Below are 24,314 nucleotides of genomic sequence, written 5' to 3' on the forward strand. Positions count from 1 at the left end.
CTCTTCCAATCCCACTCCCCCTACCCTGACGCTCGCCTGCCCGCCCCTTGCCCCACCAGCTGTCCCCATTCCACTCCCCACCCCCAAGTAACCCCCCAACTCCCCACCCTCCACACTCCCTTAACCTCCCCTGAAAGTCCCACCCAAGGCCAATAAGACTCCTCCCTTCGCTGGGCTGTGGACCACATCCTCCCCACCGCCCAGTAAGCTCCCCGCTGCGCCCGTCCCCGGCTCGTCCAGAGCCTCCCACCCCCTGCCGCCTTCCTTCCCCAAGCCACCCCCAACCTCTCCTAAGAGGCGCCGCCCCAGTCCCGGCCGCCGCTCACTCCGTCGCCCAGCATTCCCCTCCCCCGCCGCCCCCACCCGCCCCCCCCCAGCTGACGCCACAAAGCCCCTCGGCCGCCGGACCCCACGCCCTCACGCCCCGGGCCGGGCCGCGGCCCCCTGGGCTTCGTGGGGGCAGACCCAGCCTTTCTCGGCAGCGAGCGCTCGGCCAGGTGCGCTAGGCGCTGTGCGGGGCACCCCCCGCGGTGAGTACCCGCCCCCCGCCTAAGCCACCCTCCTGTGGCGCCTGGGCCACGACCTAAGCCTAACCCGGTCGTCCTCGCCCTCCAACGCCCGGCCTTCCCGCCTCCGCCGGCCGCCGCGTCCCTGGAGGGGCTAGCGCGCTTCAACAAGGTAACTAACTCTACCGGGACCCTAGCGGACCAGAGCGGGAAGGACAACCATCCCCGCAGCCAGAGCCAGAGCCCCACGCCCGCTGCCGCTGCCCCTGCCCGGCTTCGGTCAGGGTGGGCTGGGTGCCTCCGTTAGGGCTCTTGTGGGGAGTGGGAGGGCTGGCGCCGGGTGGTTGGCTTGCAGAAAGCTCCAAGAAAATGGACGTGGGACAGAGCCGGGGAAGTCTGAGACCCCTAGACGCCCTCGCTTTAGGGGATGGTAGAACGGAAGGGGAGAATCGTGCTTGCAGTGTAGACGCGATGTCAACTCCCTCTGCAACTCGGTCCCCATAGCAACCCCGTGGCGTAGGCGAAAGGCTGTGGATCTCCACTGCGTGGGGTCGCGAGTGTTCAGATTGCAGGGGGCGTCTGTGTGCATGCTCGTGTGCCTGTGCGTGTGTGCACGCGTGTACCTGTGTGTACATGCAAGCATGTTTACCGATATGTGCATCTGTGCCTGTGTGTGCTGTTCGTGTATGCGTGTTTCTGTGCGTACATGTTTGTGTGTATTTGTGTGGTGTGTATGTGTGGGTGTGCGTGTGTGCACATGCACGTTTGTATACATGCATTGGTATGTGTATGGGTGTTCGTCTGTGCGTGTATGCATGTGTTTGTGCTTGTGGGCGCCTGTATGCACACGCGTTTTTTCTGAACCCCACTTCACTACCGAATGGAAGAGAGCTTTTTCCCTCTGATAGCCCATGCCTTTTTCCTTTGGTGTACGGGGTTTTGTTAAAGAAAAAATTCTTCTGACACTTGAAAGGCTCTTTACTCAGGCTACTTGCAATGGGAGAGTTGCGCCAGCAAAGACCGCTGGGGATGTATCGGGGAGTTGGAGTGGGGATCTGGGTGGGGTAAGTGGATGGAAAGTGATTAAGGGAAGGCCCCAAGGGTAGGGGCTTCTCCCTAAGCTGACCTAGCAGGCTTCTTCAGAAAGGCAGGTTGAAGGCCTAGCCGGCAACGGTCGGTTGGGGAGGAGGAACTGATGAGATGTGGAGCTGGGGGTAGCCAGCAGCAGGCAGAAGTGGACGGGTAGGGTCCAGGCCCAGTGGAGGGGAGAGGCGGAGAGGCCTGCCGAGCATTGGTCAGGGAGGGTCTGTGTAGTTTCTGGGGAGGCATCTGTGTCTGTTGTTGACAAGGCTAAAAAAATGATGACTCTGGACTCTCCAACTGGACTGCAGTCCTAGCCATCCTCTGTAAAGGGAGGCTGTACAGGAAGGTTGCACACTGCCAGTGCCCAGAGCATCGGGCTGCTCCCTCCACCTCTCTCCAGAGTCCCTCAAGCGGGAACCTGCCTGGTGTCTCCCAGGAGCCATGGAGGCTGTGGAACTCGCCAGAAAGCTGCAGGAGGAAGCTACGTGCTCCATCTGTCTGGATTACTTCACAGACCCTGTGATGACCGCCTGTGGCCACAACTTCTGCCGAGCGTGCATCCAGCTGAGCTGGGAGAAGGCGCGGGGCAAGAAGGGGAGGCGGAAGCGGAAGGGCTCCTTCCCCTGCCCCGAGTGCAGAGAGATGTCCCCGCAGAGGAACCTGCTGCCTAACCGGCTGCTGACCAAGGTGGCCGAGATGGCGCGGCAGCATCCTGGCCTGCAGAAGCAAGACCTGTGCCAGGAGCACCACGAGCCCCTCAAGCTTTTCTGCCAGGAGGACCAGAGCCCCATCTGTGTGGTGTGCAGGGAGTCCCGGGAGCACCGGCTGCACAGGGTGCTGCCCGCGGAGGAGGCAGTGCAGGGGTACAAGGTGGGCCACATTGGGGCCCAGGTCAAGGGGCCAGGGAGGAGGCATCCAGGGGGACAAGGTGACCCAGATCATGGGGGAGGGAGAAGGTGTCCAGGGACAAAGTGGCCCAAGTCAGGGGCTGGGGAGGAGGCATCCAGGGAACAAGGTGTCCTGTGGCTGGGGAGGGATGTCCCTGGGGACAATGTGGGCCTACACTGTATGATGCAGGCGTTGCAAAACCTTACCTCTCCTCTCTTAGAGTATTTTGGGTGGCTCTGAGAACCACACTGATTTGAGACAGATAAGCAGAAGCAAAGCACTGAAATTCATTCCCTGTAAGCTTTCCATGACCCAGGAGTCCCTCCCAAGGAGCCAGAGGCCCATGGAAGCATGTTAGAGCCAAACACGTACCTGAGGAGGATGAGGGTTAGCTTAGCAGGGTCCCCTTTGCACAGATTTCTCTGGTTTCGGCTTTCCCGCCCTTGATAAGAACATGGCTTTCCTCCTAGCCTAGGGCAGGCCTCTCTGGCATGGTGGCTGTGCCTTCTGCTCTTAGGAAGGCTGAGGGTCAGAGCAATTCTTACACCTGCCCTTTTTTAAGTGCCTTTAGCTCAAAATAATCCAAGGTGGCACATTCTGGGTGATGTATTTTGATCTCCTGCCCCTCCTGAGGAGGGTCTCTGGGGTGGGTGCAGTTTCAGCGAGCACAACTGGACTCTAGGCAGGAGTTGGGGGGATCGCTGATCCCAAATCCTGCGGTTTGTGTGTCCCACAGTTGAAGCTGGAGGAGGACATGGAGTACCTTCGCGAGCAGATCACCAGGACAGGGAATCTGCAGGCCAGGGAGGAGCAGAGCTTAGCCGAGTGGCAGGTGGGTGCCCAGGGCTGTCCAGTCCCTTTCCTGCTGCTGCTCCATCTTCCTGCATTTCCACGTCTGTGTCTACCCGTGGGGATATGCTGCCGCAGCGGCAAGAAAAGAAGAAAGTTGCCTCTACCCTTCTAGGTTCTGTGGCTGGCCTCAGAATGAAACTGACTTAAGACAGATGAACAGCAGAGAAAAAGATGAAAAGGCAATTTTAAATTACAGATGCACACACAGGGTGGAGAGAAGGGGCCTCAAAAATCAGACTCAAAGAGGCAGCCAGAGGGTAGGGGCTCAGTACCACAAAGGAGGTAGCCAGAGGGTGGGGGCTCAGTACCACAAAGGAGGCAGCCAGAGGGCGGGGGCTCAGTATCACAAAGGAGGTAGCCAGAAGGTGGGGGCTCAGTACCACAAAGGAGGCAGCCAGAGGGCAGGGGCGTAGGTCAGCACCACAAAGGAATAGGGCTTGGGGCCTCCGGGCTGGGGAGGCAGGTAATGTTGGTTAAGTATTTAAACAAGTGTCTCAGGTGAAGAGTTGTTTTGGAACTCTTCCAGGTATAGATAGATGCCTTGACCACTGAAAATTTCCTTCATGAAAGGGCACATTTTTATTTTTATATATTTTTTGAGACGGAGTTTCACTCTTGTTGCCCAGGCTGGAATCCAATGGTGCGGTGTCAGCTCACTGCAACCTCTGGCTCCCGGGTTCAAGCAATTCTCCTGCCTCAGCCTCCCAAGCAGCTGGGACTACAGGTGCCCACCACCATGCCCAACTAACTTTTGTATTTTTAGTAGGGATGGGGTTTCACCATGTTGGTCAGGCTGGTATCGAACTCCTGACCTCAGGTAATCTGCCCGCCTCGGCCTCCCAAAGTGCTAGAATTACAGGCATGAGCCATCGCGCCAGGCCAGGCACTTTATTTTTTTAGGCAGCTAATTGGTGAGGCAAACAGGTTTTCCTGCTTCTGCGGGTTCTCAATGGCCTTTAGTTTACCCTAATCCTAATGCCTGTCAAAACACAAAATCAAAACAGATTTAGAGATCTTTATTGTTATTTTTTGCTTTTTTCTTGAGTCAGAGTCGCTCTGTGGCCCAGGCTGGAGCACAGTGATGCAATCATAGCTCACTGCAGCCTCAAATTCCTGGACTCAAGTGATCCTCCTGCTTCAACCTCCTGAGTAGCTGGGACTACAGGCACTTGCCACCAAGACCGGCTTTTTTTTTGTTTTTTTTTTTTTCTGTAGAGACAGGGTCTTGCTATTGCCCAGGCTGGCCTTGAACTCCTGAGCTCAAACTATCTTCCCGCCTCAGCCTCCCAAAGCACTGGGATTACAGGTGTTAGCCACTGCATCCAGCTAAGAGAAAAGATTTATTTGCAAGGCCGCCGAGTGAGGAAGAGGGAGAACAGCACTTAAACCCACCTCCCAAGTGATACAGCTTGGGAGTCTTTATGAACTACAGAGGCAGGGTGGTCCAGCAGGCCCATTCTGTGCAGGTGTTGTCGGGGTGCATGGCATTTCACAGGACACAGGTACCAGAAACGGCAGCCTTAGCATGATCTGAGGTTGGAAGTTTTGGCCCTCTGACACCAAAAGGCCACCTCGGGCACTGGGACAGGTCCACTTGAAGGGCAGATGGTCTCAACCAGTTTCAGCTGGACAGGAGCTGCCCCACGTTCCTGAAGCAACCAGTCCCATGGTGACCTGTGAATATTATCTATAAAGCAGCCAGTGAAGGTTGGGCGTCAGCGTTGAGGCACGGCCTTTAGCTTCATGGAAAAAGGAAAAACAAAATAACAAAAAGCAATCAGGGCAGGCTGACCTGATCAATGAACCACTTGGTTTCATTAGCACTAGTGACTCCATTCTGGTTGGGTCTGCTCTTCTGGGACCTAGTGCAGGAGCCCAGTTCAAAACAGTGGCCCCTGAGGATCACTTGAGCCCAGGAGTCCGAGACAGCAGTGAACCATGATCATGCCACTGAACCCCAGCCTTGGCAACATGGCAAGACCCTGTCTCTACAAAAAAATTAAAAATTAGCTGGACATGGTGGTGGTGACATATGTCTATAGTCCCACTTACTTGGAAGGCTGAGGTAGGAGGGTCACTTGAGGCCAGGAGGTCAAAGTTGCAGTGAGTTGTGGTTGTGCCATTGCACTCCAGCCTGGGCAACAGAGCAAGACCCTGTCCCTACACAAAATTTAAAAACTAGCTGGATGCGGTGGTGCATGCCTGTGGTCCCAGCTACTCAGATGACTTGAGCCCAGGAGGTGGAGGTTGCAATAAGTGCCACTGCACTCCTGCCTGGGCAACTGAGCGAGACCCTGTCTCAAACAAAACAAAACAAAACAAAACAAAAAACAATGGCCACCCATAAATTTTGTTTAACATGCCCAAGAGGCTTATCTGGGGGTGGACATTCTGAACCTCCTCAGAGCAAGGGTGCATGGGTGTTTGGATGTGTAGAAGTTGCAGTTTGGGGCTCGGAGGGTTACACTCAGTGTATCACAGGATAGCAGGGGTGGGGGCCTCTGTCACAGTTCCTGGTCCCCAACGAAAGCTCCAGTTGCTGGTGATCTGTGGGTCACCAGGGCCCTGGGGAGAGGTGCCAGCATCCCTGGAGCTGAGCCACCTGCTGGCGACATGCCGGGCTTCTCCACTCTTGCAGAGCAAGGTGAAGGAGCAGAGAGAACGCATTGTGCTGGAGTTTGAGAAGATGAACCTCTATCTGGTGGAAGAAGAGCAGAGGCTCCTCCAGGCTCTGGAGAGGGAAGAAGAGGAGATCGCTAGCAGGCTCCGGGAGAGCGTGGCCTGCCTGGACCGGCAGGGCCACTCCCTGGAGCTGCTGCTGCTGCAGCTGGAGGAGCGGAGCACACAGGGACCCCTCCAGATGCTGCAGGTGAGCCAGTAGGCTTGGCAGGCAGGGCGGGATATGAGCTCTGACAGGCATGGGCAGGGGGCGCTGGGCTTGGGGAAGAGGCAGCCAACAGGAAAGGGCTGTTAGCTCCCAGTCTGCTAGTCCTGGAGGCTGGGTGGCTGAGGCCAAGGTGCGGGCAGGCCTGGTTCCTCCTGAGCCTCCCTCCTGGGCCTGAAGATGCTGTCTCCTCCCCGTGTCCTCACAGCGTCATCTCTATGCACGTCTGTGTCCTAATCATCTCCTTCTATAAAGACACCAGTCAGACTGGATTAGGGCCCACCCCAGTGACCTCAACTCCCTCCTTAAAGATGCTATCTCCAAACACAGTCACATTCTGAGGTCCTGAGGGTTCGGGCTTCAACCTGTGAATTAGTGGGGACACAAGTCAGCCCCTTACAGGTTCCAACCTGAGACAGTGTCCCCATTTCCTTTCAAGTCCAGAGAGGTGGCTTGGGACACCTGGCAGCCAGGTGCAGCTTTGGGACAGGGACTCCATGTCTCAGTGTGGGGGGAGGCACACTGTCCCAGGAGTGAGTTGCGTGGCAATGGCAGTGGGGAGGTGAAGCAGCCAGCCTGCCTGCCAGGACCAGCCTGTGTGCCATGGCCCTGGAGAGGGGGCTTGATTATGGCTGACGAGACGCCATCTCTACAAAAACTTAAAAATATTAGCAGGGCATGGTGGCGTGCACCTGTGGTCCCAGGACTCAGGAGGCTGAGGCAGGAAGACTGCTTGAGCCCGTGAGTTCAAGGCTGCAGTGAGCTATTGCGCCACTGCACTCCAGCCTGGGTGATGGTGAGATCACATCTAGGGAAAAAAAAAAAAAAGGAAAAGGAAAAACAAAGCAGCCTGTTCACAACCCACTACATTTGTTTGCTGACCAACTGAGGGGAAAAGCCCCTGCAGCTGGTAGAAGGGTGCTCCTATGAGCAGAGGGCCAAGCACGTCACCTGCATGAGAGTCCCTGCCTAGAGTTAGGGTCACGCTCTGGAAACTAGAAATATGGCCTTTGGAAAATAAGTCCCTTGTAGTTTCCAGGCCAGAGAAGTAAACAGTGATCTCTTTAGGGAACTCTGAATCCCTAAAGAGGCTACAGAAAATCCCCAGGTGGCTCAGTCTCTTACCCACCTCCCTCCCTCCCCAAACTGCACCCAATTGCGCCCCCACCCCATTCCTGCTGAGTGGGCCGCACCCACCTGAAATGGGAGAGGAGGGTCAGTGTTGAGTGGCCACTTGCCCGGAAGGGCTCCCTCCGCCTCTCCTGAGTCGCAGGACTTCAGGCGTGTGACCGTGGGCTGACAGGGTAGCTCAGCTTAGGTGGGGCACTGGAGGCTCTGGTGGTAGTGGGAGCCAGGGCGCCGGGGAAGGCTCAGGAGTGCCGTGAAGCCCAATTGTGGGAAGGGAATGCCCAGGGGACAGGATGGGTCTTGCCCTAAGACACAGACAAGAAGGTAGCAGGGACATTGAGGTGAGCCAGGAGCTTGGCTCACTCTCGCCCTCCGTCCCTGTCTTTTGCAGGACATGAAGGAACCCCTGAGCAGGTATGTGGTCCCCTCAGGCAGGGGTGGGGGCAGTGACAGTGGTGGGCCAGTGGGGACAATAAGACTGTGGGGCCAGGGGAGTCAATAAGACTCCCCTGTGTGTGCCCACCGGAGGAAGAACAACGTGAGTGTGCAGTGCCCAGAGGTTGCCCCCCCAACCAGACCCAGGACTGTGTGCAGAGTTCCCGGACAGATTGAAGTGCTAAGAGGCTTTCTAGGTAAGTGGGCACCCAGGGCCGGGACCTCTGACCCAGAATCTCTTGGCGATGCCCCACTGTACCCCCTAGTCTTGGAAGCCACCAGTGGGGAGGGTCTGCAAGTGCACTGCCTGGTGACGGTCACTGGCTATTCACTGCACCTTCATAGGGCGGCGTTACTGGTGGTTCTAATTCATGGGATGAATCTTGTTGAGTTCCCAGTGGTCCCTCCGCCCAGCCCCCTGTACCTTATTGCCACCAATACCCACACACAATTGGTGTGTGGAAGCATCAAGTAACCCCAGATTCACAGCAGGGGAGGCCTCTGGGGAGTTAGGGGACCATTTGGCCACATCCACCACTAGGGGCCCAGGCGCTCCCACCTTTGACCCTGAATGCCTCGCACCTCTCCCCTCTCTCCACCACCACACCCATCTACAGAGGATGTGGTGCCTGATGCCACCTCCGCATACCCTTACCTCCTCCTGTATGAGAGCCGCCAGAGGCGCTACCTCGGCTCTTCACCGGAGGGCAGTGGGTTCTGCAGCAAGGACCGATTTGTGGCTTACCCCTGTGCTGTGGGCCAGACGACCTTCTCCTCTGGGAGGCACTACTGGGAGGTGGGCATGAACATCACTGGGGACGCGCTGTGGGCCCTCGGTGTGTGCAGAGATAATGTGAGCCGGAAAGACAGGGTCCCCAAGTGCCCCGAAAACGGCTTCTGGGTGGTGCAGCTGTCCAAGGGGACCAAGTACTTATCCCCCTTCTCTGCCCTGACCCCGGTCATGCTGATGGAGCCTCCCAGCCACGTGGGTGTCTTCCTGGACTTCGAGGCCGGGGAGGTGTCCTTCTACAGCGTAAGCGATGGGTCTCACCTGCACACCTACTCCCAGGCCACCTTCCCGGGCCCCCTGCAGCCTTTCTTCTGCCTGGGGGCTCCAAAGTCTGGTCAGATGGTCATCTCCACAGTGACCATGTGGGTGAAAGGATAGACACAGGCCGGGGGACTCGGGCACTGCCCCTGGCTCTGCAGAAGGTATGGGCCTTCTGCTTACTGCAGCCCACCTGCCAGGGTTCTCTGGCATCACGCTGGCAGCCATTAGACACACAGGGGAGTTTCTCAAAGTCTAAATATAATTGTGATTAGAACTGTCAAACATTAAGAGGGTATACTGACAGATGCTTCCTAGAGGAAACTTTTGAAAGCCCCTGCGTTCTGAGTGGACCGATTTCTAAATCCATACCTACACACCAGGAACAGCGTGGTCACCTTTTCTTTAGCCATGCCCCCACCCCCACTTTGGAATGACAGGAATCTGTGGCTCCCAGCCCCCCCAGAGGTTTAGGTTACTCTGTCAAAGAAGTAGAAATATCCTATGGTGGGGAGGAGCGGGGGTGGTTAGGTTGCTGTGTCAGGGATGGTCCCAGGTTGCCCATAGAAATGTCCTATGCATCCTATTGGGTCCTTCGAAGGGGGAAAATGGGAAAGGCTGAACCCCTAAAAAGCCTCAGAGCTGCCCACCCCCATCCCGTTCGACCCCCAAAGTTGCACGAGCAGGGGCAAAATCCCTAAGAGGTTAGGATTTATGTAGGGGCCTCCTTTCCACAGCGCCCTTACCTTTTCCAAGGAACCCCCCCACCGACCCCTACAGGGTCAAGCACTTTAACAGCCTGTGTCAGTCACTAGCGCGGCAGAATTCCAGAGTCAGCGTACTCCTACCTCGACAAAGCCGGAGTGTCTACGCGAGGGGCTGCCTGGAACAGCGTGCCCCTTTGGAGTGGTTCCCGCAGAGAGAATGTGGGCCTCCTGGAGAGCTGGTCCTGGAGGGATGCCCCCGTCCCGTCCCCCAACTCCAATCATTCTGACCTTGGCCTGCCAAGGCTGTGAGGGCCGGGCCTTCCGAGGATACCCGCCCTGGGAAGCACGGGCTGAGGGGGTGAGGACGCACTAGGGGTATGGCGAGGGGCTCCAATGCCCCAGGCTGCGGGCTCCCTTAGTCCTTGCAGTTGCTTCCGTGTGCCCCGCCCTAAGTCCCCATTCCTCCTTGCCCTGCCCCCAGTTCCATCCCTCCCCTGCGCCCCGCCCCCGTCCCCATCCCTCCCCTGCGCCGGAGTCCTCCCCAGGGCAGGGGTAAAAGACCTGGCTACACGAACCCGAGCGGTGGGGACGCCAGGTCAGCAAGTGAAAGCTCTCCAATTCCGTCCCGCCCGCGGGCCGCGTGACTGGCAGCGGCCAATCGGAGGCAAAAGCGGGTTGTTCCAAATAAAAAAAAAAAAAACACAAAACCCACCCAGTCGCTTCCTGCTTCCGCCTTGGCTCCTCTTCCTGCCGGCATCCGGGATCCCTACGTCCCGCGTCCCCCGAGCGCCCGGAGCCTACGCGCCCAGCGCTACCGAAACTCAGAGTCCTGCGCCCTGGAGTCCCCGCGCCCCGGAGCCCGAGCACCCGGGAGTCCCGAGCCTGCGCCACCGCACCCGGATACCCCTCGTCCCCGCGAGCTCCCGAGTCCGCCCGCCGCCGCCCCGCGGACAGTACCGCCTTCCTCCCCTTGGTCCGCGCCATGGCCGCCCCCGACCTGTCCACCAACCTCCAGGAGGAGGCCACCTGCGCCATCTGCCTCGACTACTTCACGGATCCGGTGATGACCGACTGCGGCCACAACTTCTGCCGCGAGTGCATCCGGCGCTGCTGGGGCCAGCCCGAGGGCCCGTACGCGTGCCCCGAGTGCCGCGAGCTGTCCCCGCAGAGGAACCTGCGGCCCAACCGCCCGCTTGCTAAGATGGCCGAGATGGCGCGGCGCCTGCACCCGCCGTCGCCGGTCCCGCAGGGCGTGTGCCCCGCGCACCGCGAGCCACTGGCCGCCTTCTGTGGGGACGAGCTGCGCCTCCTGTGTGCGGCCTGCGAGCGCTCCGGGGAGCACTGGGCGCACCGCGTGCGGCCGCTGCAGGACGCGGCCGAAGACCTCAAGGTGCGCTTGGGCGGGGGTGGCGCGCAGGGGCGTCGGGGAGCCGGGGACTGGGGAGGCCTGGGCGGGTGGGAGGTTTGGGGGACTGCTCCGGGAGTAATCTGTCTCTGTCTAGGGCGGGGAGCTCAGGATGCAGCCTGCCGTGGGCCTGTGAGGGGGGTGTCGCGCAGGGTGGCTGTGGGGGCTCATGACACAGCCTGTTTCAACCAGGCCCCTTGAGGCTGGGGCCATGGCCGCCAGTGAGACCCTGCTCTCGGGGGTGAGGGGCGTACCTCCTATAGATAGAGGCTAAGAGAGGAAGGTGGAAGGTGGTGGAGTGGGGGCAAGGAAAATGTGGCCATACACTGGCCAGAAAGGAGCCGGAATCAGAGGAGAGTGGGAGAACCTCAGAGGTGGCCGATCCTAGATGGACTCCCTGCAGGGACTGTGTTAGCAGGTCAGTACTTAAGTCCTGGGAAAGCCCCAGACTGGACAGGATGAGGGGGACACAGTCGTTTCCTCTCTAACCTCCCCTCCAGGGCTGCCCTGCATTTCTGGGTGGGATACTGGGAGCCATCTCTGCCATCTGAAATGCCAGGGCTCAGCCCGCCTTTTCTCCCCTTGTCTTGCTGCTTAAAACCCAAACAAACCCCGAGCTGAAGGGCCTGGGGCACACGTTCCCTGGCCTGCGCCCCCTCCCGCTGTCCTCTTTCCTCGCTGACCTGCTGCAGGTGTGCTCCTGGGAGCCCATGTGTGGGGCAGATGGCAGCATCTTTGGAGCTTGCTTGATTGCACTTTGTGTGTTGCATCATGGTCACTTGTGTGTGCCAGATGAGCAGTTAAGCCAGTGTTAGAATCAGTACTGAGCTTGCTCTGTCCCTATCACAGAGCAAACTTCTGGGATACTAGAATAAATCTGAATCTGTCCCCTTCTGCTTTGGATTTTAGCAGAAAGGCGGTTTAGAGCCATATCCGTGGGCTTGTTCAGACACAGATTCATTTGGGTTTTCTTTTCTTTCTTTGCCCATGCAGGAATGTCAACACCTCAAACATGTTAGCCCAGCAGAATTACCCTTCTGACACCAATTACCCCAATGGGTGCAGAGAGTGCCCAGTAGCTCTATAGAGTTGACCCGATATAGTTTCATGGGATAGCACTTAACCCTTTCTTTTGCAGGTGAAGAAAAAAATTTCCCTCTACCCTGTTAGATTCAGTGGCTGGGGGCTGCAAATTAAACTGGCACAAGACAAATGAATAGGAAAAAAAATCATACAATTTGATTAATATTTTAAGTTTCACATGCACAAGAACTTCATAGAAAAGCGTATTTCAGCAAACGTTTGTGAATTGTGGAGAAGTGACTGGATACAGAAATGGGATTAGGCGTCTAGGACTGATAAATTGTGGGAAAGTGACTAGGAAATAGATGGGAAGAATTAACACAAGATAATGGTCATTGTAGTAAGGTCTGTTTAGGCGAATCATCTCCCGGGATTAGAGTGCCCTCCTCTTCCTGGTAGAGGGAGGGTGCCTTTCTCATGGGGAATGAGTACCCTACTTTTAGGCAGATAGGAGTACAGAGAGCTCTTCCTGCATCTGCTTTTACTCAGAATAATTCTTATACCACAGTGGTATATTTGGGGATGACATCCTGTTCTTCACTGCCTTAGAGCCTAGGTTATGTTAACCGCAGCAAACTGCTTTTACCTGCCCCCATGGGCCTAGAAAGCTCAGTCCCACCTATGGGGCTGTGTGTCCACTTGCCAGAGCTGGGGCCCATTAGCTCCAAGACAGGTTCACTCCTTGCCTGGCCCTGACCTGGGGTCATGACAGCTGAACAAGCCCCAGGCTGGGTTGCCCCGAGGTGATAAACAGGGAAGTCCCAGTAAGCTCCAGTTCCAGGAAGCAGCACCATGGGAGAAAGAAGACGGCCCCCAGATCTCTCTGGGTTGTGTGTCAGATGGCACTTGGGTGGGGAGGGGTTTGCCACAGGAAGGAGGAGGCCAGGGAAGATCCCAGGCCTGCACCAAGCCCCAGCGTCCCAGTTCTGACTACACGCAGGGTAAGAGGTTTCCGTTCTGATCTGGCCAGAGACACAAAGATGCAGGTACCTGAAATGCAGGATCTTTGCCATGCTGGGTACGTTGTGCTGCTTTACAGCCCATTCCATCCGATCAAATGCTGTTTGTAACCTTAGTGTTGAAAACTGAAAACGTTGGCCAGGTGTGGTGGCTCACGCCTGTAATCCCAGCAATTTGGGAGGCCAAGGTGGGCGGATCACCTGAGATCAGGAGTTTGAGACCACCCTGGCCAACATGGTGAAATCCCATCTGTACAAAAAATACAAAAATTAGCTGGGTGTGGTGGCGGGCACCTGTAATCCCAGCTACTCAGGGGGCTGAGGCAGAAGAATCACTTGAACGCAGGAGGCAGAGGTTGCAGTGAGCCAAGATCGTGCCACTGCACTCCAGCTTGGGGGACAGAGTGAGACTCCGTCTCAAAAAAAGAAAACTGAAAACGTCACGTAGGGACTGAGGCATTGAGGGAGAAGTGAGAGGCCTGGGTCAAGTGTTTGAGATGTGGTTGGGGTCACAGGGGTCAGGCCTGAGTTTTCTGGAACAGGTTGGCAGCAGTGAGGAGAGAGGCCTGGGGACAGGGACCCCCATTTGGGGTTCTCGGAGCTCACATGAGAGCTGAGCCTAGGCAGAGACAGTAAAGCAGTTGGACGTGTCCTTGGTGCTCCAGAGGTGCCAGGCGGTCTTCCCGAATCACGAGGCCAAGTGGTGAACCAAAGTGAGCACCTGGAGCCAGGCAGCTGGGCTGAAGTCCTGGTTCTGCTACCGGGGCCGACTTCTGGACCCTCCCAGCACCTCCATCCTTCCAGAGCATGGATAGAGAGAGATGAGAGCCAAGACTTGGGGTGGCTGAGAAGCAAAGAGGTGTGGCCAACACAGGGCCCGTTGCTGATAAGGGTGTCAGATGGGGTGGAAGTGAGCAGACCCTTCGAGAAGTGGGTTCAGGGCACCCCGAGCACACACAGTACAGCGAGCTTGTGTATAGGATTTTCACTGCTTCCTGGTACGCACAGCATGAGGAACCGTGGGAATGAGAATTAAGGACCAAGAAAGCAGAATGCAAGTGTACCTGTCCTGGGGCTTATTACAGTGATAGCTGATGAAGCTGAAAATGCACAAGATCCCGAGTGGCTTGGAGAAAAGATGGGGTGGGCAGCCAGGCATGTCTGTCTGTGCTGACTGTCCTACCAAAACACCATGGTTTGCACATGGCAGATGTATACTACTCACAGCTCTGGAGGCTGGAAGTCTAAGATCAAGTCCTGGCAGGTTTGGTGTCTGGTGAGGGCGCTTCCTGGTTCGCAGACGACGCCCTTTCACTGTGTCGTCATATGGTGAAAGGGGCGAGGGTTCCTTTATAACACTAATCCCATCGTGGCGGCACTGCCCTCCTGACCTAGTCACCTCCCAAAGCCCCCGCCTCCTAACATCATCACGCTGGGCGTTGGGATTTCAACCTAGGAATTTGTGGGGGGCCTAGGGCAGAATTTTTGGACCCCAGCATAGGCTTGGCCCAAGGCCCTTATGTGAACCAGCAGGTGAGAAGGAAGAGGAGGAGGAGGAGACACTGGCTTGGGAACAGGAGAGCTCAGCACCTTCAGGGCCAGCTTGGGGACAGATGGGGTGGGCAGCGAGAACCCTTGAGGTAGCTTTGCAAAGTGGGGTGAGGCCTGGGGCAGGGTAGCAAGGTCGAGGACTAGAAATGCCCCATATGAGAAAAAGGAAAGAATGTGGCTGGGGCTGTCAGCCTCTGGTAAGAGGCTGCCCACCTACCATGAGGGCTCACGCTCATTGGAGGGCATTGAGTTCCCTCATTCACCAGGCAGATTTCAGTTTGTCCCCATTGTCTTTGAGTAGGGGACAGGGTGTCAGGTGCAAAAGGGCAGGCTTCTGTGACAGGACTCATGTCTCATGGTCCTGCCTGGCCTCTCCCTCAGGCGAAGCTGGAGAAGTCGCTGGAGCATCTCCGGAAGCAGATGCAGGATGCGTTGCTGTTCCAAGCCCAGGCGGATGAGACCTGCGTCTTGTGGCAGGCAGGTGCTAGGGCTCCCAGGGTCCTGGGTGGCAGGGCAGGGAGTGAAGTCCTGTACAGGAGACCCCAGGGGGCGATGTTGGCCAGGCACACTTGCCCTTGGCGCCCCAGGACCAGTCACTGCTTCATCCTGGCCCCACCGAGCCCACTGAAGGGCTGGTCCTTTCCCATGTGCACCTGTCCTGCCAGGTCGCGGGCGTGGGCTCCCATACCGCAAGGGCCCCATCCTGGGGTCCCAGCATGCTTGAGTGGAAACTCTCAGGTGTATTTAGGGTCTGGGCCCTGGAGGTGAATTTGGAGGTTTTGAGGGACTAGGTCATAGATGTGGGATTCAGCCATCCCGAGGAGTAGATTTGGGATCTGTCCAGTTCTGGGGTAGATTTGGGGTCTGGGAGGCCCTGGGTGGTGGATTTGGGATCTGGACAGCCCCAGGGGAGAATTTGGAGGTCAGGAGGGACCCTGGGTGGTAGATTTGTTGTGGTCCAGCTGGCCCCAGGTGGTAGATGCAGGGTTCTGCCAAGCCAATGGGTGGATTTGGAAGTTGGGGAGGGACTAGATAGTGGATTTGGGATCTAGTCGGCCCTGGTTTAGATTTGGGGTCTAGCCAGTCCTGCGTGGTAGAATGGGATTTGGCTGTCCGTGAGTGGTAGGTGTGGGGTTTGGGAGGTACCACAGGTGGGTTTGGGTTCTGGCCAGCACCAGGTGGTAGGTTTGGGGTCCTGCCACACCTGGTGCTGTGCTTTGGGTTTAGCAGGCCCCGGGGGTGGGGTTGGGTGTGGCTGGGCCTCTGGGTGGGCTTGGTGTCTGACCAGACTTGGGGTCTGGCTGGGCCTGGGGTCTGGCCTCAGCTGTCTTTCTCCCTGGGCCCCACAGAAGATGGTGGAGAGCCAGCGGCAGAACGTGCTGGGCGAGTTCGAGCGTCTTCGCCGTTTGCTGGCAGAGGAGGAGCAGCAGCTGCTGCAGAGGCTGGAGGAGGAGGAGCTGGAGGTGCTGCCCCGGCTGCGGGAGGGCGCAGCCCGCCTAGGCCAGCAGAGCGCCCACCTAGCTGAGCTCATCGCTGAGCTTGAGGGCCGCTGCCAGCTGCCTGCACTGGGGCTGCTGCAGGTGAGCTGGGTGGGGGGGGCAGCCGTGGTGGCCACACAGGCATGGCCTGGCCACACTGGGGGAGGGAGAACCAGAAAGTGCAAGAAGCAGGGGCAGAGAGGTTGTCTGGGCTGAGAGGTGAATGGCATGGCTGGATGTGCCTGGCTCTTGCCTGTTAAACGCTGAGTTAGCAGCAGGACAGATGTCCCACCCCCAAACCCACATGCCAAGAAAGGGAAAATCAATTGTCCTCTGTAGATGTAAACCGGTGGTGTTTCTTAAGTGCTTACGTAAGGTCACTCCATCTTGGCCTGACTGACGCTGCTGCTCCCTGTGGGCACAGCAGAGTGGGCGTGTGCTTGCCGGGACCACCTTGGGCCTCCCACAGGACTCCCGCCATGGTGTCCCCAGCAGGAAGTCCTCACCCTTCACTCTATCTTCACCCCGCCGGCACACCCCATGCATCTCCATTATGGGGGGGCGGTCTCTTCCTCCTCTGCTTCCAGGAGAGTCTTTTCCCATGTGTGGGCTCCACTCCCCGAGCCAGCCCCCTGGGCCTGGGCTTTCCTTGGTGCGCTCCCAAACCAGAACCAGTGGATGCCCTGGCCTCTGGCCTGGCGGCAGGTCAGGCGGCCTGGAGTCAGCTCTCCCCGCTTGGCAAGCGTGCGCTGATGAGGACTGACAGCACTCCCATGCTGAGAGGCCCCATGTGGGCTGGGAGTGTCTGATATCATCTTCCTGTGGGGTTCAGCTGGATGTTTGTCCCACAAAATGGAGAACGTGTTCCATGCCCAGCATGGTGTAGACCCAAGGGGCCCCAAGATTCAGAGGGAAATGGGCCCCTGGGCAGTTCTGGCTCCCACAGAAGAGAGAGGCTGTGTGTGAGTGAATTCAGCCACTGGTGGGGCAGGGCTGCCAAACCCAGGTGGAGCCCACAATGCTGCAGATGTGGCTGGGCGGCTTTGCACAGGGGTGACCTGCTGCCTGCCTCTGGAGCCAAGCAGAACATCAGTCCAGGCACCGGCTCCTGGTTTCGTTTGTCATTTCTATTGTAAGCTTTTTTCTGTAGTTTTTTTTTTTTTTTTTTGTAGATTTAAGGGGTACAAGTGCAGTCAGAGTGTAGCCATCACCCAAATGGTGCACACTGTACCCAGTAGGTAGGTTCCCCCACCTCCCACCTCCTACCTCCGAGTCTGCAGCATCCGCTCCTCCACTCCGTGTGCCGCGTGCACCAGCTTGGACATCAACTGGCTTTGAGCCTGGGAAGCAGGAAGGACACTCGGCTAGCGTCTGTAGGAAGACTGAGGAATATTAGGAGAGGGTCCTGTGGTCAGTAAATTGCGGGGTGGGGAGGTACCCAGAAGACTGAGGAGGAGCCCTCAGGGAGGGCAGAGAGGACAGATGTTGGAGAAGCCAGGAGGGTTTAGAAGGAAGGTGAGTTGACCTGGAAATGGGGACCCACAGGGTTTGTGTGAAGATGCAATTTGGGCTTTCAGCTGAGACGTTGTGGCATGTGGGTGCGTGGGTGGGTGTTGGGTCTTATATACCCATCTGCATTCACCCCACTGAGTGGCCCACTTGTCCATGCCTTGGCCAAGCTCCCTGCCCAGGTTTGGCCTGGCTACAAGGTTTCAGGGAGGTCCCTCCTGTCCCCCCAACCTGCCAGCACAGAGTTGCCCTGGCCTGCGTGCTGTGGGGGTCTGCCCACATGGGGGTTGCAGGAGAGCAGGCCCAGCAGCTCTGTGTTGATGTGAGCTGTGTGCTGGTTTGACAGGGAGAGGTGGGGATGGCTTTGCACCCTTGGCCCCCAGTTGGGTTGGGGAACCCAACCCGGGTTCCCAGCACCCAGGCCGAATGGACAGGGGTTGCACAGTGGAGGTAAGGGCTTGAGTGACTCCCAGGAATCCACCTGCTGGGGCCCTGGCTGCTATGGACTCTGGGGTCCTGGCTGCCCCCTTCAGCAGGCCTTGTTTGTAGCTGCAGAGTGGTTTTGTTAAGTCAATGCTGCCCCTGGAGGGCCCATGTTCTGTGCAGAGACCAAACCCCCTCATCGAGGCTAAGGTTCTCCTCTACCCCCAAGCCCTTCTCCTGCCGCCCCTGCATCCGGCCTTGTGACAGCCCCCACCTGTTTCCAGATGACACCAGGGGTGGGCCGCCCACCCCAGGTAGAATAACCAAGGTGGAGCTGCTCCCAGCTGCCTTGCTCACACCAGCACCATCTGCCCCTGCCCTGTGCACGCCCCTCCCTCACCCTACACACTCCCCCTGTGTCTACCAACAAATTCTTCTTGGGCTTCAGAACCCTCCCAAGAGTCTCCTCTTTTATTTATTTATGAATTATTTATTAAGACAGGGTCTCACTCTGTCGCCCAGGCTGGAGTACAGTGATGTGATTATGACTGCAGCCTGGACGTCCTGGGCTCAAGCGATCCTTCTACTTCAGTCTCCTGAGTAGGTGGGACTGTAGGCACACACCACCAAGCTCACCTAATGTTTTAAATTTTTTTTAGAGATGGGGCCTTGCTATGTTGCCCCGGCTGGTCTCGAACTCCCAGACTCAAGTGATCTGCCTGCCTTGGCCTCCCAAAGTGCTGGCCTCCTTTTTAAAAATTTTTTGGGGCCTGGAGTGTGTTGTTGTCCCCCTAGACAGAATTAACTACCCGTATATGTGGAAATCTTCCTTTGCCATTTCTCCTACATGTAGGGAAACCCTTGTCTGGGATTATGTCTTACTGACCTCTGCATCCTGGCCTGGTAGCTGGCACCACGTGTGTTAGAATGAACATGGTGTGGGATCATCTATTTGACAGTGTGGGTTAAATCCCTGCAGTGCACTGAAGACTGCTCTAAGAGATACAAGACCATGCCTCCTAAGAGCTGATGTTCCAATACCTGGGCGTATCACGCCATCTCGGGCTGCCACATTGAGTACCACCTGCCAGGAGGCTTCCCCAGCAGAGACTGATTGTCTCCCAGTCCTGCACACTGGAAGACTGAGGTCAAAGCTGGTTCCCCCTGAGGCCTCTCTCTTGGGCCTGTGGATGCCTTTTCTTCCCTGTATCCTCACAGGGTCTCCCCTCTGTGGGTGTCTGTGCCCTGGTCGCCCCTTCTTATGAGACTCAAGTTATTTTGGATTGCAGCCCACCCTAATGGCCTCATTTTACTATGATTTCCTCTTTAAAAGCCCTTTTTTCTAATAGTCAAGTTCTGAAGTCCTGAAGTTTCTGGCTTCAACATACGGATTTGGCAGGATGGACACAATTCGGGCCCTAACATGGAGTCAGATGCTATCACGTATCAGGCAGTGACACAGGAAGGATGCACGCCCAGGAGTGGGGCTGAGCAGGGAGCCCACAGGACAGCCGGAGCTGGGAGAGGGAGCAGTGCAACCCCAGGGTTGGGCTCCGGCTGGGGTGGAGGCGCCCCTACGCTGAAGGCTGGGATGCATGCCTGTCCTGTCCTTGGCACCCAGAGGTGCCCACTTGGGGCTCTGGGTGAGTGAGCTGACAGCCAGATGCCCTACATTCAAGTGTTAGGCAGAAGTGGGGCTTGGTCCACAGGGCTGGGCTGCACCCCATTGGTGATGCCTCCTGGCACACATGCCAGAGCCTCTGTCCAGCATTCCTGTGTCTGAGCCTTGCTACGGGTGGTTTATGGCCCCCTGTGTGTGTTTTTGCTGCCTGAGGCTCAAATGTAGGAGAGGGGGATGGGGCGAGGCTCCAGGGGCGGGGAGGGGACTCTGGGAGCAGGCGATGGTCACTGACACCAAGTGTGCTGTTTCTCTTCCCCACATAGGACATCAAGGATGCCCTGCGCAGGTACGAGCCCAGCCTCTTCTGGGGGGGCGGGAGGGAGTGGGGTGGGACCCAGCTGTTGGCCATGGCAATGACACCTGGGTTGTCCCCTCTAGGGTCCAGGACGTGAAGCTGCAGCCCCCAGAAGTTGTGCCTATGGAGCTGAGGACCGTGTGCAGGGTCCCGGGACTGGTGGAGACACTGCGGAGGTTTCGAGGTGAGTGTGGAGGCCCCAGGTGGGGAGATGACTCCAGGAGGGGACCCGCCAAGGACCTGGGCAGTCAGCCATGTGTTCTGTGCCCTGCCACTGCCAGCTCCAAACTCACAGTGTCATGGTGGTGGGTTGTTGGGAAAACGTCCTCTGCTCATACTTCTGACATCAGTTGTGTGGGTATTTTCACACCAAACAATTCTTCAACTTGTGGAAACGAATTGGGTATCCAAGGATTCCATTCAGCATTGAACGGAATTGCCAATGCTGACACTACAGGAGTTAGTACAGACCCCACAGATTAAGGGCTCAGTCCCATAAGACTGCCCCCACTTCAGATGCTGGTCACAACTTCCAGGGGCTGCCCATACTTCTGTTCCCTCAGCCCCTCTGCAGATGTGAGCATTCGCTAGCACAGCCCACGGAACTCAGGAGAGCACTTTACTTACTGTCATTGGTTTATTGTGAAGGATACCACTCAGGAAGAGCCAAATGGAAGAGACACATGGCAAAGCCTGGGGAAGGGCGCAGAGCTTCCCCGCCCTCCCTGGGTGCACCCTCCCAGCACCTCAGTGTGCTCACCAACCTGGAAACTCCCCGAGCCCCAAGAGCTGTTTAGGTGTCTTTGTGGAGGTTCCATTACATGGTTATGATTAATTAAATCATTGGTCATTGGTGATGGGGCTCAACCTCAGACCCCTTTCCCCTTCCTGAGGTCGTGGGCTGGGGCTGAGCGTTCCCGCCCTCTACTGACAGGATTGTCTTCCTCATGGCTGGCCCTATGCTGGGCTCTCTCAGGTCCCTACCTCAGCCACTGCAGTGGCGTCAACTCAGGTGTGATGGAAAGGGGCGTCTTATGATAGCACAAGATGCTCCTATCACTCAGGAAATTCCCAGGGTTCTGTGAGCTCTGCGCCAGGAACTGGGGACAAAACCCAAATCTGAGTCTTGTATCACAGTCACCCAAAGGAAGTACTATCCTCAGCTCTTGCTAGCAGGTCAGGAGCCTGTTGTGTAGGAACTGTGTGCAGGCCTCCAGAGGTGGATAGATCTGAAATCGGAGTGGTCAGGGTTGGGACAGCTGCCCTAATTCACATCCTTCATTTGGGGATTGAAAGAAAAAACGGGCTGGATGCATTGGCTCACCTCTGTAATCCCAGCACTTTGAGAGGCTCAGGCGGGAGGATTGCTTGAGGCCATCAGTTCAAGACCAGCCCGGGAAACATAGCAAGAGACTCCCATCTCTACAAATAAAAAACAAAAAAATAAGCCAGCCATGGTGGCACATGCCTGTAATCCCAGCAGCTTGGGAGGCTGAGGCGGGAGGATCCTTTGAGCCCAGGAGATCAAGGCTGCAGTGAGCCATGATCGCACCACTGCACTGCAGCCTGGGGCCACAGAGCAAGACCCTGCCTCTTAAAAAAAAAAAAAAAGAAAGAAAGCAACCAAGATTTCCTCCTGATATCTGAAGGCAAAACATGGACCAATTTCTAGGACATTGTAAGTTGCAATTGGACGTAGCTAGGTGGGAAGAGGATGTCCACTTGGAGACAGTTAGTTACTCCAGGAGGTTGTGAGGCTACAGGCCCGGGGCAGAGAGCCAGGCCGTCCGACTGGGAGGATCATACCCACGTGCCCAGGACATGGGCAGGTGGCCCCAGCTTGCCTGTGGCTGTGCCTGGGTGACCTTGGGCCTCTCTCTGCAGGGGACGTGACCTTGGACCCAGACACCGCCAACCCTGAGCTGATCCTGTCTGAAGACAGGCGGAGCGTGCAGCGGGGGGACCTGCGGCAGGCCCTGCCGGACAGCCCGGAGCGCTTCGACCCTGGCCCCTGCGTGCTGGGCCAGGAGCGCTTCACCTCAGGCCGCCACTACTGGGAGGTGGAGGTTGGGGACCGTACCAGCTGGGCTCTGGGGGTGTGCAGGGAGAACGTGAACAGGAAGGAGAAGGGCGAGCTGTCCGCGGGCAACGGCTTCTGGATCCTGGTCTTCCTGGGGAGCTATTACAATTCCTCGGAACGGGCTTTGGCTCCACTCCGGGACCCACCCAGGCGCGTGGGGATCTTTCTGGACTACGAGGCCGGACATCTCTCTTTCTACAGCGCCACCGATGGGTCACTGCTATTCATCTTCCCCGAGATCCCCTTCTCGGGGACGCTGCGGCCCCTCTTCTCGCCCCTGTCCAGCAGCCCGACCCCGATGACTATCTGCCGGCCGAAAGGTGGGTCGGGGGACACCCTGGCTCCCCAGTGACTCGGGCCCTCCTGGAGGAGTCCTGTTGCCTCTCCTGCCCTTCCAGGCCGCTGAGTGTTTTGGCCACTTGGAGGACCTGGGAGGAGGGAGTGTGTCCTTTGAGCAAGAGGAGGAACTCCTGGTGCCTTTCTGAGCCTGCGTGGGAGAACCCCAATTCTAGCACTCCAGGAAACTGTGGGAGAGTGTGGGGCAGTCTCCGTCCTCCCTGGGAGACCCCTCCAGCCACCGGGTGCCACTTAATGCCAACAGCCCTTACCAAAGCTGGGAGCCCCATTGCCCCGGCAGCGCTGGCCTGTAGTTCCAGAAGCCGAGAAAGCTCCACTGGGGCTTGCAGAATCCAGGGTTCGCCTAAGCTGCACAGTTCCTGCAGCTTTGCCAGTCCCCCGAAAGTCTTGTGTACTCCACCTCTGAAGATGCTGGGGGAGGCAGCTGGGATGGGAGCCAGCCCCATGCCTGTCTGTGACCCCACAGTGGGTAAGAGCCCTTCACAGTCCTGGGTGTGGTTGCTCTGGAAGAATTAGGAGGCAGCCATAATAAGAGTCTTCAGAGAGATGATGGGAGGGGCCAGTGAGGACAGGAACAGAGAGTAGATGTCCCATAATAAAGGGGCTTCTGGGAGGTGCCTGGGCACAGATGTCTGTTCAGCAGGTGTGTGGGCCTAGAGGAGAGAGCAGAGCCCAGAAATGTCTTCTGCAGGCCCACGTTCTGACTTGAAGCTTTCATGGGCATGTCACCATTGGGTTTTGCCCTTGCAAAGGCTTCCCAGGTCTCCAGTGGCCCCTCAGGACACAAGGTCCCAGCTGCTGCTTGGGGATGTGCACTGCTGGCCGCCGGCCTTGCAGTCTCGCTACCCTGGGAAGGAACAGTGGCTTCCCAGAGCCCGGGGCATACAGAAGAAGGCAGGAGTTGATTTTTGTGTTGGATTTGGGGTTTCTTTGTCCTCAAGGTACTGTTCTGTTTCTCTTTACCTCTCTGCTTTATTTATTGTAAGCATTCCCACGTTAAATAAACTTTGGCTGTTGTCTACAAATCATCCTGCTGGTGCCTGCTTAGTCCAGGGACAATAGCAGGTGCCCCACTGCCCAGCAGAGGGCAGAGCCCCAGGGAGGCTGTTGATGGGGCAGGCGGGAAGCTTGGGCAAAGTAAGGGCCGGGACGGGCAGCCACTTCCCACACCCAGGCACAGATGGGCTCTCCACTTTCTTTGCTCAATATATATGTTCCTTATGTGGAGCTATTGCAGGAATTTTTTTTTGAGATATCCTGGTAAATGTTTCCTGCGTTCCATTGTGCTTAATGAGTAGAGTCTCCTGAATATCATTTATTCAGTCACTCTCCCATTCTTGTCTTTTTTTTGGCAGGGCCTGGGGGGGCATTATGTAATACCATGTTGAACAAGATCAGCAGTTTCATTCAGCTGCAACAAAGAGAAGTCTGAGTGGAAACCAGGGGCCTGGGCATTTCTCTGTGTTGGGGTGGAGTTTTTGTTTGTTTGTTGTTTTTTGAGACAGGGTCACCCAGGCTGGAGTGCAGTGGTGCAATCACGGCTCACTCCCTGCAGCCTCGACTTCCCAGGCTCAGGTGATCCTCACACCTCAACCTTTCGGGTAGCTGGGACTACAGGCGCACGCTACAGATGGGGCTATGCCCAGCTAATTTTCGTAAAGATGGGGTTTTGCCATGTTACACAAGCTGGTATTGAACTCCTGGGCTCAAGAGATCCTCCTGCCTCAGCCTCCCAAGTAGCTGGGAGGGACTACAGGCACACACCACCATACCCAGCTAATTTTTTTTTTTTGGAGAGGTGGGAATCTCACTACTGCCCAGGCTGGTCTCCAACTCCTGGGCTCAAGCGATCTACCCGCCTTGGCCTCCAAAGTGCTGGGATTTCAGGCTGAGCCACCAGGCCTGGTGGGGTGAGTATTGCCATAGCCTGTTTCCAAGCAGCTGTGTCCAGGGCTTCCCTCC

At 57.0% G+C, this 24,314-nt stretch overlaps 2 protein-coding genes and 2 long non-coding RNA genes across 10 annotated transcripts; 2 read left to right on the forward strand and 2 right to left on the reverse strand.

Annotated features, from left to right (window-relative positions):
* Positions 1–201: 201 nt before the first annotated feature.
* TRIM17 (tripartite motif containing 17) lies at positions 202–9,109 on the forward strand. Of its 6 annotated transcripts, none has more exons than XM_054518813.2 (7): positions 202–678; positions 2,026–2,459; positions 3,214–3,309; positions 5,968–6,198; positions 7,733–7,755; positions 7,870–7,973; positions 8,394–9,109. In XM_054518813.2, exons 2-7 carry the CDS (start codon positions 2,031–2,033, stop codon positions 8,942–8,944), a joined length of 1,434 nt encoding a protein of 477 aa, XP_054374788.1. In that variant the 5' UTR covers positions 202–678; positions 2,026–2,030; the 3' UTR covers positions 8,945–9,109. The 6 variants fall into 6 exon arrangements, with proteins under 6 accessions (XP_054374788.1, XP_024086868.2, XP_024086869.2 ...); XM_024231100.3 differs by having other exon boundaries at positions 202–530; positions 1,990–2,459; XM_024231101.3 differs by having other exon boundaries at positions 202–530.
* On the reverse strand, positions 4,331–10,147 carry LOC112128605 (uncharacterized). 2 transcript variants are annotated; one of them, XR_002911108.3, is made up of 3 exons: positions 9,673–10,147; positions 7,411–7,646; positions 4,331–6,060 (listed from the first exon to the last, which is right to left on the reverse strand). It is a non-coding gene; the product is annotated as an uncharacterized LOC112128605 (long non-coding RNA). The 2 variants fall into 2 exon arrangements; XR_002911110.3 differs by having other exon boundaries at positions 4,331–6,460; positions 9,673–10,136.
* Positions 10,104–23,377, forward strand: TRIM11 (tripartite motif containing 11). The gene is made up of 6 exons (XM_024231109.3): positions 10,104–10,921; positions 14,911–15,006; positions 15,879–16,109; positions 19,884–19,906; positions 19,999–20,099; positions 21,800–23,377. Exons 1-6 carry the CDS (start codon positions 10,514–10,516, stop codon positions 22,345–22,347), a joined length of 1,407 nt encoding a protein of 468 aa, XP_024086877.1. The 5' UTR covers positions 10,104–10,513; the 3' UTR covers positions 22,348–23,377.
* On the reverse strand, positions 12,154–22,766 carry LOC129047595 (uncharacterized). The gene is made up of 4 exons (XR_008509368.1): positions 22,604–22,766; positions 21,240–21,337; positions 17,274–17,389; positions 12,154–15,057 (listed from the first exon to the last, which is right to left on the reverse strand). It is a non-coding gene; the product is annotated as an uncharacterized LOC129047595 (long non-coding RNA).
* Positions 23,378–24,314: the final 937 nt, after the last annotated feature.

Source organism: Pongo abelii, chromosome 1 (genome assembly GCF_028885655.2).
Source record: "Pongo abelii isolate AG06213 chromosome 1, NHGRI_mPonAbe1-v2.0_pri, whole genome shotgun sequence".
NCBI classification, from domain to species: Eukaryota; Metazoa; Chordata; class Mammalia; order Primates; family Hominidae; genus Pongo; species Pongo abelii.

What these genes read in the sequence shown, in the direction of transcription:
- TRIM17 (XM_054518813.2), top strand. Translation starts at nt 2,031, where the DNA reads ATGGAGGCTGTGGAACTCGCCAGAAAGCTGCAGGAGGAAGCTACGTGC. An exon ending in AGGCAGTGCAGGGGTACAAG is followed by an intron (nt 2,460 to 3,213) that starts GTGGGCCACATT and finishes TGTGTCCCACAG; the next exon opens with TTGAAGCTGGAGGAGGACAT. An exon ending in GACCCCTCCAGATGCTGCAG is followed by an intron (nt 6,199 to 7,732) that starts GTGAGCCAGTAG and finishes TGTCTTTTGCAG; the next exon opens with GACATGAAGGAACCCCTGAG.
- TRIM11 (XM_024231109.3), top strand. Translation starts at nt 10,514, where the DNA reads ATGGCCGCCCCCGACCTGTCCACCAACCTCCAGGAGGAGGCCACCTGC. An exon ending in ACGCGGCCGAAGACCTCAAG is followed by an intron (nt 10,922 to 14,910) that starts GTGCGCTTGGGC and finishes CCTCTCCCTCAG; the next exon opens with GCGAAGCTGGAGAAGTCGCT. An exon ending in ATCAAGGATGCCCTGCGCAG is followed by an intron (nt 19,907 to 19,998) that starts GTACGAGCCCAG and finishes TGTCCCCTCTAG; the next exon opens with GGTCCAGGACGTGAAGCTGC.